General features: G+C 43.6%; 2 protein-coding genes across 21 annotated transcripts in view; one reads left to right on the forward strand and one right to left on the reverse strand.

Annotated features, from left to right (window-relative positions):
- The window catches only part of LNX1 (ligand of numb-protein X 1), a 101,203-nt gene extending 94,141 nt beyond the window's left edge, over positions 1 to 7,062 (forward strand). For both annotated transcript variants that reach the window (XM_070048114.1, XM_070048115.1), the window contains 2 exons: positions 5,961 to 6,119; positions 6,497 to 7,062. In XM_070048114.1, the coding sequence (XP_069904215.1) occupies positions 5,961 to 6,119; positions 6,497 to 6,632 (295 nt within the window). In that variant the 3' untranslated portion in view covers positions 6,633 to 7,062. The remainder of the gene's footprint in view (positions 1 to 5,960; positions 6,120 to 6,496) is intronic.
- A 1,087-nt stretch (positions 7,063 to 8,149) lies between these two features.
- FIP1L1 (factor interacting with PAPOLA and CPSF1) overlaps positions 8,150 to 14,604 on the reverse strand; it is a 69,012-nt gene continuing 62,557 nt past the window's right edge. For all 19 annotated transcript variants that reach the window (XM_017337807.3, XM_017337806.3, XM_070048122.1 and 16 more), the window contains 2 exons: positions 9,171 to 9,308; positions 8,150 to 8,461 (listed from right to left, as the gene is read on the reverse strand). In XM_017337807.3, the coding sequence (XP_017193296.1) occupies positions 8,314 to 8,461; positions 9,171 to 9,308 (286 nt within the window). In that variant the 3' untranslated portion in view covers positions 8,150 to 8,313. The remainder of the gene's footprint in view (positions 8,462 to 9,170; positions 9,309 to 14,604) is intronic.

Below are 14,604 nucleotides of genomic sequence, written 5' to 3' on the forward strand. Positions count from 1 at the left end.
GGATTGTATTGAATCTATAAGTTGCTTTTGGTGATATTCTTCTACTTCATGAACATGGAAGATTTTTCCATTTTTGTGTCTTTTATTTCTTTCTTTAATATTTGGTGATTCTCAGCATAGAGAACTTTCACCTCCTTGGTTAAATTTATTCTAAAATATTTAAATTCTTTGTAGCTGTTTTGAATGGGATTGACCTTAGAAGTTCTTTCTCAGCCATGGCATTGTCTGTATATACAAAGGCTACTGATTTTTGTGTGTGAATCTTATATTCTGCAACTTTGTCAAACTCTTTTATAAGAGTTCTAACATTCTCTTCGTGGGGTCTGTAGTTCCCCTATATAGACATGTCATCTGCAGACAATGAAAATTTTACTTCCTCCTTTCCCATTTGTATCCCTTTGATTCATTTTTCTTGCCTAATCGCTCTGGCTAAAACTTCCAGGACCGTATTGAATAGCAATAGTGAAAGTGAGCATCCTTGTCTGGTTCTGGATCTTAGTGGAAAGGCTTCCGAACTTCCCCCATTCAATATGATGCTGTCTTTGGGTTAGTCATAAATTGCCCTGATCATGTTGAGGAATGTTCCCTCTATACCCAATTTGCTTAAGGTTTTTATCACAAAAGATGCTGTATTTTATCAAATGCTTTTTCTGCATTAAGATAATCATATAGTTTTTATTCTTTGTTAATGTGATGTATCACATTGATTGATTTGCAAATGTTGAACCATCCTTGCTTACCAGGGTTAAATCCCACTTGGTCTGGGTGAATATTTTTGGTGTGTTGTTGGGTTTAATTAGCTAGTATTTTGTGGGGGATATTTGCATCTGTGTTCATCAGTGATATTGGTCTATAGTTCTCTTTCTTTCTTGTATCTTTTTCTGCTTTTGGAATTAGGGTGATGCTAGCCTCATACAAGTTTGGGAGGATTCCCTCCCTGTCAATTGTTCTGGATAGCTTAAGAATTACATTAGTTCTTCTTTAAAATCTGGTAGAATTCATCAGTAAAGCCATCTGGTCCTGGGCTTTTCTTTGTTGGGAGGGTCTCTATCACTGATTCAATCTCTTAGTTAATGATCTGTTTAGGTTTTCTATGTCTTCATGATTCAGTTTTGGTAGACTGTATACGTCCAGGAATCTATCCATTTCTTCTAGGTTTTCCAATTTGTTGGTATATAGCCATTTATAATAATTCCTGAGCATTCTTTTAATTTCTGTGGTATCCATTGTTACATCCTCATTTTCATCTCTGATTTTTTTTTGGGGTCTCTTAGTTGGGCCAATGGTGTATTCATTTGGTTTATTTTTTCAAAATGACAGCTCTTCATTTCACTGATCTATTGAAAATTTTTTTTGTTTCAATGTTTATTCTCTAATTTTATTTATTTTCTCCTACTAAATTTGGGTTTGATGTTGTCTTCCTAGGTCCTTGAGACTCATTGATAGCTAATTTATTTGATGCCTTTACAATTTCTTGATGTAGGCACCAATTGCTATAAACTTCTCTCAACACTGCTTTTGCTGTTTCCCATAAGTTCTGATATGTTGTATTGTCATCTTCATTGATTTCCAGGAATATTTTGATTTCCTTTTTATTTATTCTGTGAACCATTGTTCATTCAGGAGCATGTTGTTCAAGCTGCATGTGTTTGCATATTTTCTAGAGATTCTTAAGTTATTAATTTCCAGCTTCATTCCACTGTTATCAGAAAAGATGCATGGTATGATTTTGAGTTTTTGAATTTGCTATCACTTGCTTTATGGGCTAGCATGTGGTCTACCCTAGAGAAAGTTCCAGGCACTGATAAAAAGAATATGTATTCTTCAACTGTGCGAAGAAACATACTGTAGCTATCATTTAGATCCAGTTGGTACATAGTATAGATTAGCTCTGTTTTTCCTTTGTTGATTTTCTATCTAGTTGATCAGTCCATTGATTAAAGGGGGCTATTAAAGTCCCCCATTATTATTGGAGTCTATGTTTCCCTTTAGATCCATTAACATCTGTTTTAAATAGCCAAGTACTCTGGTATTGGGTGCACAGACATTATAGACACATATTCCCGTTGAACTGATCCCTTAATCATTACATAATGCCCTTGTCTCTTTTGATGATTTTTGTGTTAAAGTCCATTTTGTCTGATATTAGGATGGCTACCCCAGCTCTTTTTTGCTTTCCATCGGCATGGACTCTTTTTCCATCCTTTCACTTTCAGTCTGCATGTATCTTTGTTGGTGAAGTATGTTTCAGCCAGTCTGTATCCTTTTTTAAAAAAGTTATTTTTCAATTTATCAGTGATCTTTATTTTTTAAAAAGATTTATTTGAAAGTCAGAGGCAGAGACAGGGAGGGAGGGAGGGAGAAATCTTCCATCTACTGGTTCACTCCCAAATGGCCACAATGGCCAGAGCTGAGCTGATCTGAAGCCAGGAGACAGGAACTTCCTCCAGGTCTCCCACAAGAGTGCAGGGGCCCAGCACTTGGGCCATCTTCTACTGCTTTCCCAGGCCATAGCTGGGAGCTCAATCAAAAGTGGAGCAGCTGGGGCTCGAACCAGTGCCCATCTGGGATGCCAGCACTGCAGGCAGTGGCTTTACTTGCTACCCCAAAGTGGTGGCTCCAGGTCCCAATATTATATTAAAGACTTTATATGATGGGGCTGGCACTGTGGCACAGCGGGTACCCTTACAATCCAACTTCCTGCTATGGCCTGGGAAAGCAGTAGATGGCCCAGTTCCTTGGACCCCTGCACCTGTGTGGGAGACCTGGAAGAAGCTCCTGACTCCAGATCAGCTCAGCTCCAGCCACTGCAGCCAATTGGGGGGTGAACCAGCAGATGAAAGACCCCTCTCTCTCTCTCCCTCTCCTTCTCTCTCTGTGTAACTCTTTCAAATAAATAAATCTTTAAAATTAAAAAAAGACTATGACAAACCCATAGCAAACATTATACAATGGGGGAAAACTGGAAGTGTTTCCTAAGATCTAGAAAAGGCAAAGCTGTCTACTCTCTTATAGTACTGGAAGTTTTTCCCAGAGCAATTAGGTAAGGGAAAGAGGGCCTGCACATAGGAAGGGAGAAGTTGAATTATCTGTTTGCAGATGATATGATTCTACATGCAAAAAACCCTAGACTACCAAGACTATTAGAGTTCACAAATTCACTAAAGAAAAAATACACATAAAAAAACAGAACCAATAATGAACTTGCTAAGAAATTATACACACAGCCCCATTCACAGTAGCCACACACACACACCACAGAATGAATTTACCAGGACGTGAAAAACCTCTACAATGAAAATTATAAAGCACTAATTTTAGAAATTGAAAAAGGCACAAGAAAATAAAATAAAAAAAAAAACCTCCTTTGTTCATGGGTTGGAAAAAGTGTTTAAAATGTCGGTTATGCAAAGCAATTTTACAGATAAAATGCAATCCTCACTCTTGCAGTAGCACTCCTCATAGAAAAAAAACCCTATAATTCTCTCAGAAAAACAATAGACTGAAGAGCCAAGGCAAGCTTCAGCAGCAACACTGGAAGCATTACGATGCCTGATTTCAAGACAGATGACAGAGCTACAGGAACCAGAGAGCACGGTACTGGCGTGAGAACACACACACAAATGGGACAGAACAAACGACAGCCTCTGCTATTAATGGTGCTGGGACAACTGGATATCCACATGCAGAGAGCTGAAACTTGACACATGCACACAACCCACCTCTCAATCACTATAAAAATCAACTCAAAATGGACCAAAGAACTGAAAGTATTAAGTTACTGGAAGAAAACATGGTGAAAGTATTTCAAGACTACAATATAAGCAATGCTTTTGGAGGTAAAATTCCAAATGCTCGGGCAAAATTAAGGCAAAGACAGACAAGTGGGATTCCATCAAACGAGGAAGCTCTGCGCAGCAAAGGAAACAATCAGTGTTGTGAGGACACAACCGACAGAATGACAAAGAATATTTGCAAACTCTTCATCTGACAAAGGAGTAATATCCAGAATACGTAAGGAACAAAAAACTTAACAAAAAAAGTGCAATTTAAAAATAGGCAAAGGATCTAAAGACAGTTCTCAAAAAAGTAAACACAGATGGCCCACAAATAGAGGAAAAAGTGCATGGTCATTAGCAGGGAAATGCACATCCTAACAATGAGGTGTCGTATCGCCCCAGCTAGAACAGCTATGAATGCTAGCAGTATGCAGACGAGAGGGAACTGGGACACACTGCTGCAAACTCGCAATCTTCAAGCAGTGCAGGAGGCTCCAGCCATCTGGCTGCTGACATGTAGCTGAAGACAATGACATCGGCACGTGAGATACTGCACTCCCACGCTGACTGCAGCACTATTCACAACAGCAGACACGAATCAACCTCGCTGCCCAGAGACGGGTGAATGGTTTAGAAAATGCATGGTGTATGCACAATGGAGTATTATTCAGCCACAAAAAGGGGAAGTTGTGTCATCTGCAGAAAAACGCACAGAACCAGGGGCTACTAAGTGAAGTACCCCATGTCCTCCCCAACACGTAGAAGCTAAGCGGAGGAGTTGACCCGGATGTAAGGTCATGGTTCCGAGGCTGTGACCTGGGAAGGTCGGTGACAGGTAGCAGAACAGTGACGGAGGATGCAGTTCTGGTGTTGCTCAGGAGCACGACTGCAGGGACCAGGAACTACGAGGAAGGAGGCCCAGAGGGAGCAATGAGGGTATGTCACAAGGGTGACAAACAGGGACAGTTTCAGGTCCTACTCCATGAACCTGTTGTGTCTGCAGACTAGGAGCATGACCTGGGAAAGGCATCTTCTAATGACTTTCCAATCCCAGACGCTGGGCACAGGGTCTCCCACAGGGAATGTCATTGCCTTGGTGTCGGGGGCTAGGCACGGACCTGCTCCGTGCACAAGCACTCAGTAAGCTATTAAGTACAACATGGTATCTATCCCACACACCACGGCTTCTACAGGCTGAAGTCATCAACTGACATCAAAGTTTCTTGTGAAATAGCAGGTATTTGACAGTAAGTCGTTTTCTCATTTAATGACATTCATGTTTTTCAGCTATCGAATTATTATAAATGATATGTAGGACAACAGATACAAAGCACTACATTTTAAAGGTATTCATTAAACCTCAGAGGTGGTTTTACTTCAACTGAGTATTGGCAACGTCGTGAAAAAAGTCACATTACCCTGATTAGCAAGATCGGTAACAACTGTAACGAGCAACTTCACTTATTCACAAGAGACTTTTATTGGTTTTCAAAAAGCAATGTTATTTTAAGGTACAGTTTATAAACAGTAGTCATATCCTGATTTTTGCCAACATGAAAACGTGTTCCTCTCAGGAGTTCATGGACTACAGCACACATGTGGCAGACACAGGAGTCCTGGCGAGCAGGGAGCCAGTGACCAGGGAGAGTAGCAGAATGTGCCCAGCCTCCCTCCCTGGTTGGCTGAGGCCTCCACCCACCCACCCACCCACCCACCGCAGGGCTGTGCGCTCTCCTCCCATCCCTCCAGCAGCTGGTTTCTCAGCGTCTGCAGTTCCGCTTTCCTGAAGGTGCAATCCCACTCACATTCCGCCTGCACACTTCTCAGTCACCTACCAAACATGCAGAGCCCGATATGCACTAGAGCTTTCCGAAGGTCAAGTACACGCTAACAAAGTCATTCATTACACCTACATTTTCTTGATTTTAACGATTTGTTCGAAAGATTTCTGCCTTCATTAAAAATTTATACTCAGGTAAATAAAAATATGATGGTCATAATGTTTGCTGTAGCCAGCTGTAGCATAGAGGTTGCTGAGCTAGAAACACACTTGGGCGGGAGCTGTCCAGTGTTATTTAGCCTTAAGAAAATGCCAGCAGAAGGAATGGGATACAGGCACAATACTCCGTCTCCAGCCGTTACACTGAACTGTGCATATCCTCCAATTCTGTTCTATCCCAGGTACTTGTATCACTGCAAAGATGTCGCACTACGCAGAAACGCGGCAGGCAGCCTGGGCTTCTGCATCGTGGGAGGGTATGAAGAACACAGCGGAAACAAGCCTTTCTTTATCAAATCCGTGGTGGAAGGCACACCAGCGTACAACGATGGAAGGATCAGGTAATAAAGACAACTGCTGCACAGAGAGCTTACATTCAGGTCCTTTGCTTCAGACACACAATACTGGCCCCATCTGAAATAAGGGCTCTTCCTTTTGAGGGGAAGGGTGGGCAAGAAAATAAAACACTTGCACAGCATTTAACATAAAACACCCCGATGATCGATCGCACGTGCTCTCGGCCCTACACTGCAGGTCGCTCTACCTTGAGCACCCCTTTTAACACAAGCGGAATGACTAGCATGCTTAAAGAATCTAAGGGGGGGGGAGACCCTTAAGTAATCAAAACCAAACAAATCTAGCAGAAATGAGGCCACCAAAATCAATCTGCATAAACTTCAGCTAAGAAACCAAACATCCCTCCTGCTGCCTTGTTCAGGTGCGGTGACATTCTCCTCGCAGTCAACGGCAGGAGCACAGCAGGAATGACGCACGCCTGCTTGGCTCGAATGCTGAAGGAACTCAAAGGAAGAATCACCCTCACTCTGGTGTCCTGGCCTGGCACATTCTTGTAGCATCAATAACGGGTCAGAGAACATGACACACGGGCTAAGCTGGAACAATGTATTTATCTTGTCAATTTTTATAGTGAACGAAAACTTTGTGAAAATGTCAGAGAAGGCCTAATCTAATAAAGCCAATTGCACCTCAGAAAATAGGACTCTCAAAAAATAAAAACTACTACAGAATGGTCTGATCTAGGATGCAGCACTGCACTGTACTCCTTCATTTGTATTTTGTGCTCAATAAAACGCTCTCGAGCACCTGAAATGGTTTGTTAGGGCCCACCGAATTCAAATCATCAACTCAAATGCTGGTTCAGGCTGAGATCAGCAAAGGGTACGTTACGGGCATTTTTAATTTAAAGCAAGAGGATTTTGAAAAATGCATTCATTGCTAAAAACATTCAGCAAATGAGAAATAAATATTTTTCCACAAACCATAGCCGCCTTTTGTATGTGATGCTAATTCTAAGTTTCCTTCTGTCAGCACTATTTCAAAGAGCCGGCAATCTGCTCTTTCAAATACCAGGTCATCTGTTTATGTGACTGGAGAATCATCTCTGAGGGTTATCCCTGAAAGTGCTCACGGAATTATAAACTTGGGCTTTCATGGCTCAATAAGAATTGGCGTTCAGCTGTCCTCACAACGTAACTAGTAACTGTCAGGAACTGCACGTGCAGCTCCACCAATGAGCCTGGGAAAATGCACCAAGGAGGGCCACCCCAGCCGGCGTGAGGGGATCCAAGCTGGTCACAATGATCCGTGTTGGAACATGAGCCTGCTGGGAACCACACCAGAGCAAGTGGCTTCAGAGGCCACCCAAATGCCTTCCACCTGCGTAATTTACATATAAAACCGCCCATCCAGCTTCCCCATGAGCCCCAATCTAGCACAGTGAGATCCTGCCATCAAAAAGCCGGGGTGGGTGGCATTTAGCCTATTAGTGAAGACATCAGTTGGGACACACATGTCCCACAGTGGAGTACCTGGGTTCACTACCTGCCTCCTGCTCCTGGTTCCAACTTCCTGCTAACACTGGGAGGCAGCAGATGATGGCTCAACGGCTCAAGTAGTTGGGTTCCTGCTACCCCCATGGGAGACCTGAATCGAATTCCTGGTTCCCAGCTTCAGCTTGGTCCAGTCCAGGCTGTTGCAGGGATTAAATCAGCAGATGGGAGCTTGCTGTATCTGTCTCCCCCAACCCAAAAAACAAAAACCCAGACACAAAACAAAGCCGTGTAAAAGCAAACACGTGCATGAGTCGTTGACCGTGCGCAGCAGGAACAGGAATGCCACAGCAGTGAAGACAGACTCAAGAGGGGCCTCCTGATGCCTTCTGCAGTGCAGCCTCTGATGAGACTGCTGATTGCCAGGACGACCGTGGCCGAGGTGCGGCCTGACCTGTCTCGGACACTGTGCGTACCACAGGCACGGTGCTCCTGAACCCCTAACGTGATTCACTCGCAGTACTTCCCTAGATGTAAAGCACGGCTGCTATTCGATTTTTAAATACTACATGACAAGCATCTTTAACTTAACATGAAAAATCGACTTTTATTTTGGAAAAAAAGTTAACTTTTCATACTAACAGAACAAGATTAAAGGTGAATTTCTTAAACATTATCCAGAAAAATAACAAGATTTACAATATCTAGTTCCGGCACTGCTGCAGACACGAGGCCCCGCCCACGCCTACTCTGCGGGTGCCGCCTCGGTGCTCTCCTGCTCGGGGGCGGGCTCACTGCCGGCCTCCTTCCCTTCTTTGCTTCTTTTAGATTTTTTGTGTTTGTGCCTCCTGTGACTGTCTCCTTCTTCACTCTCATGGCGACGTCTACTGTTACTGAAAAACAAACAAACAAACAAAAAACAATGTACTGTTTAAAAACCCTTAAGTACACACTTTGTGATAAAAATCAGCCACTCTGATTCTCAACACAACACCTGGACTTCAAATAATCTAACCCATTCTTTTCTTGTCTCATAAAGACACGGAGGAACCACATCAGTTTGAATGTGACTCTGATGCAGAATCACATTCCAGGGCCACCTTACCAATACCACCTCAGAGTCCCAGCGCCGCGTTCTCTGTTGTACATGGCTAACTACAAACAGGGAACCGAAGCACTCCGTCAGCACAGAAGGCATTTTATATAAATAGGCCTTAGAATTTAGTGCTGGTTTTTTGTTGCTCATGTTGTTTTTGGAGACTGCAAGCCCCAAATTTTCTTTAACTGAACCAAACACTGCTATTTACTATTTACTACTAAAGACGGATTCATACGCCAAAATTTCCTCTCAATGAGATTATGTTGTAAGCAAATATCTCTCATACATGATTTTTTTCCTCCACATTACTTCTGGTTTTGGGACATTAAATGTAGTTTTGCTAGAGTTAAAATCTTTGTTGAAGCTTGCAAGGAACCACAGATTATTCTGAATCTTCCAAATAGAAACACATCCGTTCTATGGGCCATCTGTAAACATTTGCTCTCATGGCTAAAATCCAATCAGCTTCTCTCTCAGCCTCACGACTCGACTCAGGAGCAAACCTTCGAGAGGACTTGTGTCTGCTCTCCTCCTTCTCCCTGTGCCGTCTCTCTCTGTGCCGCTCCTCTTTCTCCCGACTCGCTCTGTGCCGCTCATACCCTCTCTCGGCATATTCTCTGTATCTGTATCGCTCTTCGTCACTGAAATTGGAATAGAAACAAGTTTCTTGACAACTGAACTGTAATTCTGAATAACTTCAAGCTTTCATAAAGATCCTGAAGTTCAAACCAGAAGCCTCCATATATCAGAACCTTGGAGAATAGATGGGAAATATTTCTTGAGTTAACAGTACACAAGGCTTGTTCCAAAATTAGTACTGGATAGAATATAAGAAAACAAAATATACAGTAAGAGCACATGATGTTAAATGACCAATTGTGTTCTGCGTTAGCACACTTGTCAGGGACAGAGCTTTTATATAACAATGCTTTTAAAAATGCTCTCGAGGGGAGGGCGCTGTGACGCAGCAAGCTGAGCCGTGACCTGCAATACCAGCATCCGCTCTACGTGCCAGTTTGTGTCCCGGCAGCTCCACGTCAGATCCGGCTCTCTGCTAATAACCTGGCAAAGCAGTGTAAGATGGCCCAAGTGCTAGGTCTCCCACGTGGGAGACCCAGCTCCAGGCTGCTGGCTTCAGCTTGGCCCAGGGCTTGCTGCTACAGCGACCTGGCAGTGAGCGCACCAGTGAATGAGATCTGTCTCTGCGTCTCCCTCTCACTCTTTCAAATAATTAAATAAATTTTAAAAAGAAAATTATTTTGAGAAACTCTCTGTGGGAGAGAAAAGGAAGCTGGAGTCAGGTGCTCTGATATGAGAATGTGGGCATCTTAAGCTCTAAGCTAAACGCCCACCCCTGCTTTGCTTTTTTATTTGTTTTTTAAAGACTTATTCATTTGAAAGGCAGGCTTAGAAAAAAAGAAACAGAAGAGAGATCTTGTATCCACTGGTTCACTCCCCAAAAAGCCAGGAGGTTCAACCAGGTCTCCTATGTGGGTGCAGGGACCCAAGCACTTGGGCCATCTTCCACTGCTTTCTCAGGTGCATAGCAGGGAGCCGGATCAGAAGTGGAGTAGCCAGGATTTGAACTGCTGCCCATATGGGATGTTGGAGATGCAGACAGCAGCTTAACTGGCTGTGCCACAATGCTACACCCCAAACCCTCTAAAATTTACTTATTTACTTGCAAGGCAGAGCTACAGAGAGAGGGGGGGAAAGACAGATTTTTATGGGGGGGGGCAGAAATGGGTTCTGTAACTTATTTAAAATATAATCAGCAGCTTCGTCTTCATTTGCTTCTCTACCATTAAAAGCACGTTTGTATATCTCAGATTTCTAACCAAAATTCGTATATTAGTCATGAATCTTGGGCACACAGTTATGATTCCAAGGACATATGGCTCAGAGTACCTACGAGTTAGAAAGCAGCTAAAAGTTCTTAAACCTTGTTTATTAACTACAGAAAGACAACACATACATATAGAATATGAAAGAGAGACATGGATAGGACTTCCAAAACAGCCATACAAAATACGCAGACTGTACATACTCCAGAATCCTAATCACTAAAACATCCTGTACTTGTGCGCGGGGGAGCAGGGGCCACGGCCCCAAGGCATGCATGTCAGCTGCAGCTCTGCTTCCTCATTTTGGGCGGAATCACGCGCACTGCTGAAGCTGGGCTGACAGCTAGGGTCAGAGGTGGTCTTCCCTGGCCTCCTAGACCTGTCTTCCTCCCGGGTCCTCTCAGTGAGATCCCTGGAGCTTCCTTTTAAGCAAGCACTTAGCAAATCAATCAGCATACTCCACAACCTTGTGTCTGTCAATTTTCTCACACAGAAGTCTCTTCTGGAAGACTGTCTGCTAAGGAGCTTCAGTCTCTGAAACTCGCCTCACATAGACTGTATCAGTGATCTGCATGAGGTATCAAGACGTTCAATCCGAGTGGGAGCAACAGACAGGCAGGAGAGAGCACAAGCACAAAGGGACAGGCCCGCCCAGGTCCTGGCAAGGCGCCCGACGCCACAGCGCACGGCCACCCAGCCACGGCCGACTGCTTGCTGTATGAGTGCACACGTACGGATACCTACACCCCAGCATCTCTCTGCTCCCTGCAGCTGTGTGCCACACAACGGAGGGTGGAGGCACAGGTTACGGGCAGCGTGAACCCAGGTTCCATCGGATTGTACCACTTATGAAACGAGTGACGCTACCTGTTACTGAGCCTCACTAAACCTCAGCTTTCTCCTCTATGAACCCAGCAATAAGCATCTGCAATTTTTATAGAACTGGTAATACCATGTACACCTGTCTGGTATAACAGTAGGTGCTCAATAAGCACAAGTCTCCAGTGAATTTAATGCTTCAATTTTTCAGAAGCAGAATATTTGTTAGTAAAGATTACTGACCCTGCAGTCACTACAAAGTCTCTAAAGCACAGAGGCACCAAGGCAAACTCTTTTCCAACCCGAGGCTCTCTTTCAAATGCCTGCCACTACCTGCGATTAGAGAGAAACAGTCCAGGTCAGTACCTCGCAGTTTGTCCTCTGTAACCCTTTTCCAACCCCGTAAACTAAAACAAATTCTTTTGGCTTTGGGCTTTTAGATTCCTAAAGCAGCCATCAGATGGGAGTATATGAAAGATGGTAGATTTGGTCTCACAAAATATCAAGACCCGCCTTCTACCCCTTTCCAGCTCAATGACTGCAAACAAAGGTTTCTCTCGACCTGGAAACCATTAGAGCTCATTTTAAACATCCTAGAATGACCAATCTTCCTTCTGGCTCCCAATTAAACTGTTTAAAAAACAGATGTGGAAACTGGTCTGTAATTTTCAGAACAATGACCCTGTAATTTGTAATGCAGCAAACACTACATGACATTTTGCTTTTTCAGACACTGTTTGGTCACTCTTCAGAAACAGCCTTCACTTAAACTTCACTTGGATCCTCGAGTCCAAATGTTTCCTCCGCTAATTCAGCACACTAAGCATCTCTCACCTCTGGCCTCTCTGGCCTTCAGCTTTGAATCAAATCTAGGTAAACACCGACTCCTCACGCCCTGAAGCTCAGGAACCGGAAAAATCAAACCTGGGATAACCACTGACAATTTTTTGAAGTTTGAATAAAAACTCAGCAGCATCTGTGCATGTGTGGGTCAGAAAGAGAAGAATCAAGAAAATTTAGCTCCCCATCTTCTATAAACATCATGTATTTATGCAAAAAAACCTTTCCTACCGGGTTTTAATAAGCGCCTTACTGATAAACATCAACATTCTCTAGACAGCAGTGCTATCTCAAACATTCATTTCAGCTACATTATCAGAACTATGCATTTAAGTGGCTGAAGTCAACAGCAGATGTACCCCCAACAAACACACCACTCACACATACGCAGCGTATAGCTAAATACTTAGTCGACCAATAAAATCTTACTAGTGCCTACAATATATAAATCAAATTACTAGAAGCCAAAGGAAGGAAAAAAGATTAAAAATTCTTTTCAGTTCCTTCTTGCATGTGCTTTTCATCAAAGTCCTCAACTACAGGCAGCCCCTACCAGCTGGGCAACATAGTAGCAGGGTTACATCTGCAAACACTGTGTCGTTTTGTCTCCCCAGTACATAGCACTAGTCCTAGCCTATGACAGGAACGAAAAAATGTCAGCTACATGAATGAATGCTTTAAAAAGAAAAAGAAAGATGTGCCCAGAGAGGAATAAGGGTAAGGATAAAAAGTCACAGAATTTCTAACTACCTAATTTTAAGACTCAGAACGATCCTGAATAATGCCTCAATCAGATTCAAGATAATATGGGTCTATTATCACAACCTCTTTTTTTTTTTTTTTTTTTTTTTTTTTGACAGGCAGAGCTAGAGAGCTAGACAGTGAGAGAAAAGAGAGAGAAAGGTCTTCCTTTTTCCGTTGGTTCACCTCCTAAGTGGCCGCTATGGCTGGTGCGTTGTGGCTGGCGTGCTGCGCCAATCCGAAGCCAGGAGCCAGGTGCTTCTCCTGGTCTCCCATGCAGGTGCAGGGCCCAAGGACCTGAGTCATCCTCCACTGCCTTCCTGGGCCACAGCAGAGAGCTGGCCTGGGAGAGGAGCAACCAGGACAGAATCCAGCACTCCAACTGGGACTAGAACCCGGTGTGCCAGAGCCACAGGTGGAGGATTAGCCTAGTGAGCCGCGGCGCCAGCCAACCACCTAATTTCTCTAAACTTCTAGCTCCTAACTCAACAAATCGAGATGTAGACTAGATCATTCCTAAGACCGCTGGGTTGAGAAGTCTACAATCATATGACCACATTCAACTAGAAATGCTGCCTCCATCAACATGTGCTCCTGTACCTGTGGGTTACTTGTATTTGTCTCTGACTCACTTCATGCTGAACTGCGGCGGTCCCTGCACCAGCATGGTGAGGACCAGGATGGCCGCACTGATGCTCTGAGAAGGCACGGCTGAATTTTGGCCCTTTCAAAATCGGTCTAGATAACATCATTGCCTTTCAGTCACTTTCAAGATTCTCTATTGTGATCACTGACCTGTTGACACGTTGATTATGTGCCAAGCACAATGGTACACAGTGGTCAGGACACAGAAATGAACACCGTGGTCTGTGCACTTAGAAGGAACTCAGGGAAGACGTGCAGGGAGCATCCAGAGGGCAGCTCACAGAACACAGAGGTGAACAAGGCGGGAGAGAGGCTGGGAGGACGAATGGGAACAGAACGCACGGAGCGTGTGTGATCCCAGCAGAGCGAGGCTGCCTGGGGACAGGACTGGGGTTAGAACGCACGCCACGTGCGCTGAGGCAAGACTGTGAAGAAAGCTGTGTCTCAGGGATTCTGACATGCACCTGACATCTGTTCTTCAGATGGGAGGACACACCAGGCCCGGTCAGTACATGCACTCCTCCCAGCAGCACGGAGGTCTCGGAGCAGTTTCCAGATCCTTGACTTCCAGAGTTGCTCATTGCTAAGCCTGCACTGCTTCAAGACCCCTCTCTTTCTCTGCCTCTGCCTCTCTGTAACTCTGCCTTTCAAATAAATAGGTAAATCTTTTTAAAAAATTAAACATGAAAATTAAAAAAGGGAAAAGTCTTACGAAAGATGTATTAAAATTAATAGTATTTTGGTTTTCCCAAACCTATCCAAGCATATTAAGTTAAACAAGTTGCCTAAATGAAAGAGTGACAGTAACAAGTATAAATAGTAGTCTTGAAAAATCTTGGTAACCCCCTTCAGTGTTCTAGGAAACTGAGAAAACTGAAAAGACTTTGATTACCAAATGTACTGGGTTGAATTCTGTTTCCCAAAAAGCTAAGTTCTAACGCTGGCACCTATGAATATGACCCTATTTGGAAATAGAGTCCTTGCAAAGTTAACAAGATGAAGTTGTAACGTATTAGACTATCCAATGACTATTATTCTTATATGAGGG

This window comes from Oryctolagus cuniculus, chromosome 8 (assembly GCF_964237555.1).
Source record: "Oryctolagus cuniculus chromosome 8, mOryCun1.1, whole genome shotgun sequence".
NCBI classification, from domain to species: Eukaryota; Metazoa; Chordata; class Mammalia; order Lagomorpha; family Leporidae; genus Oryctolagus; species Oryctolagus cuniculus.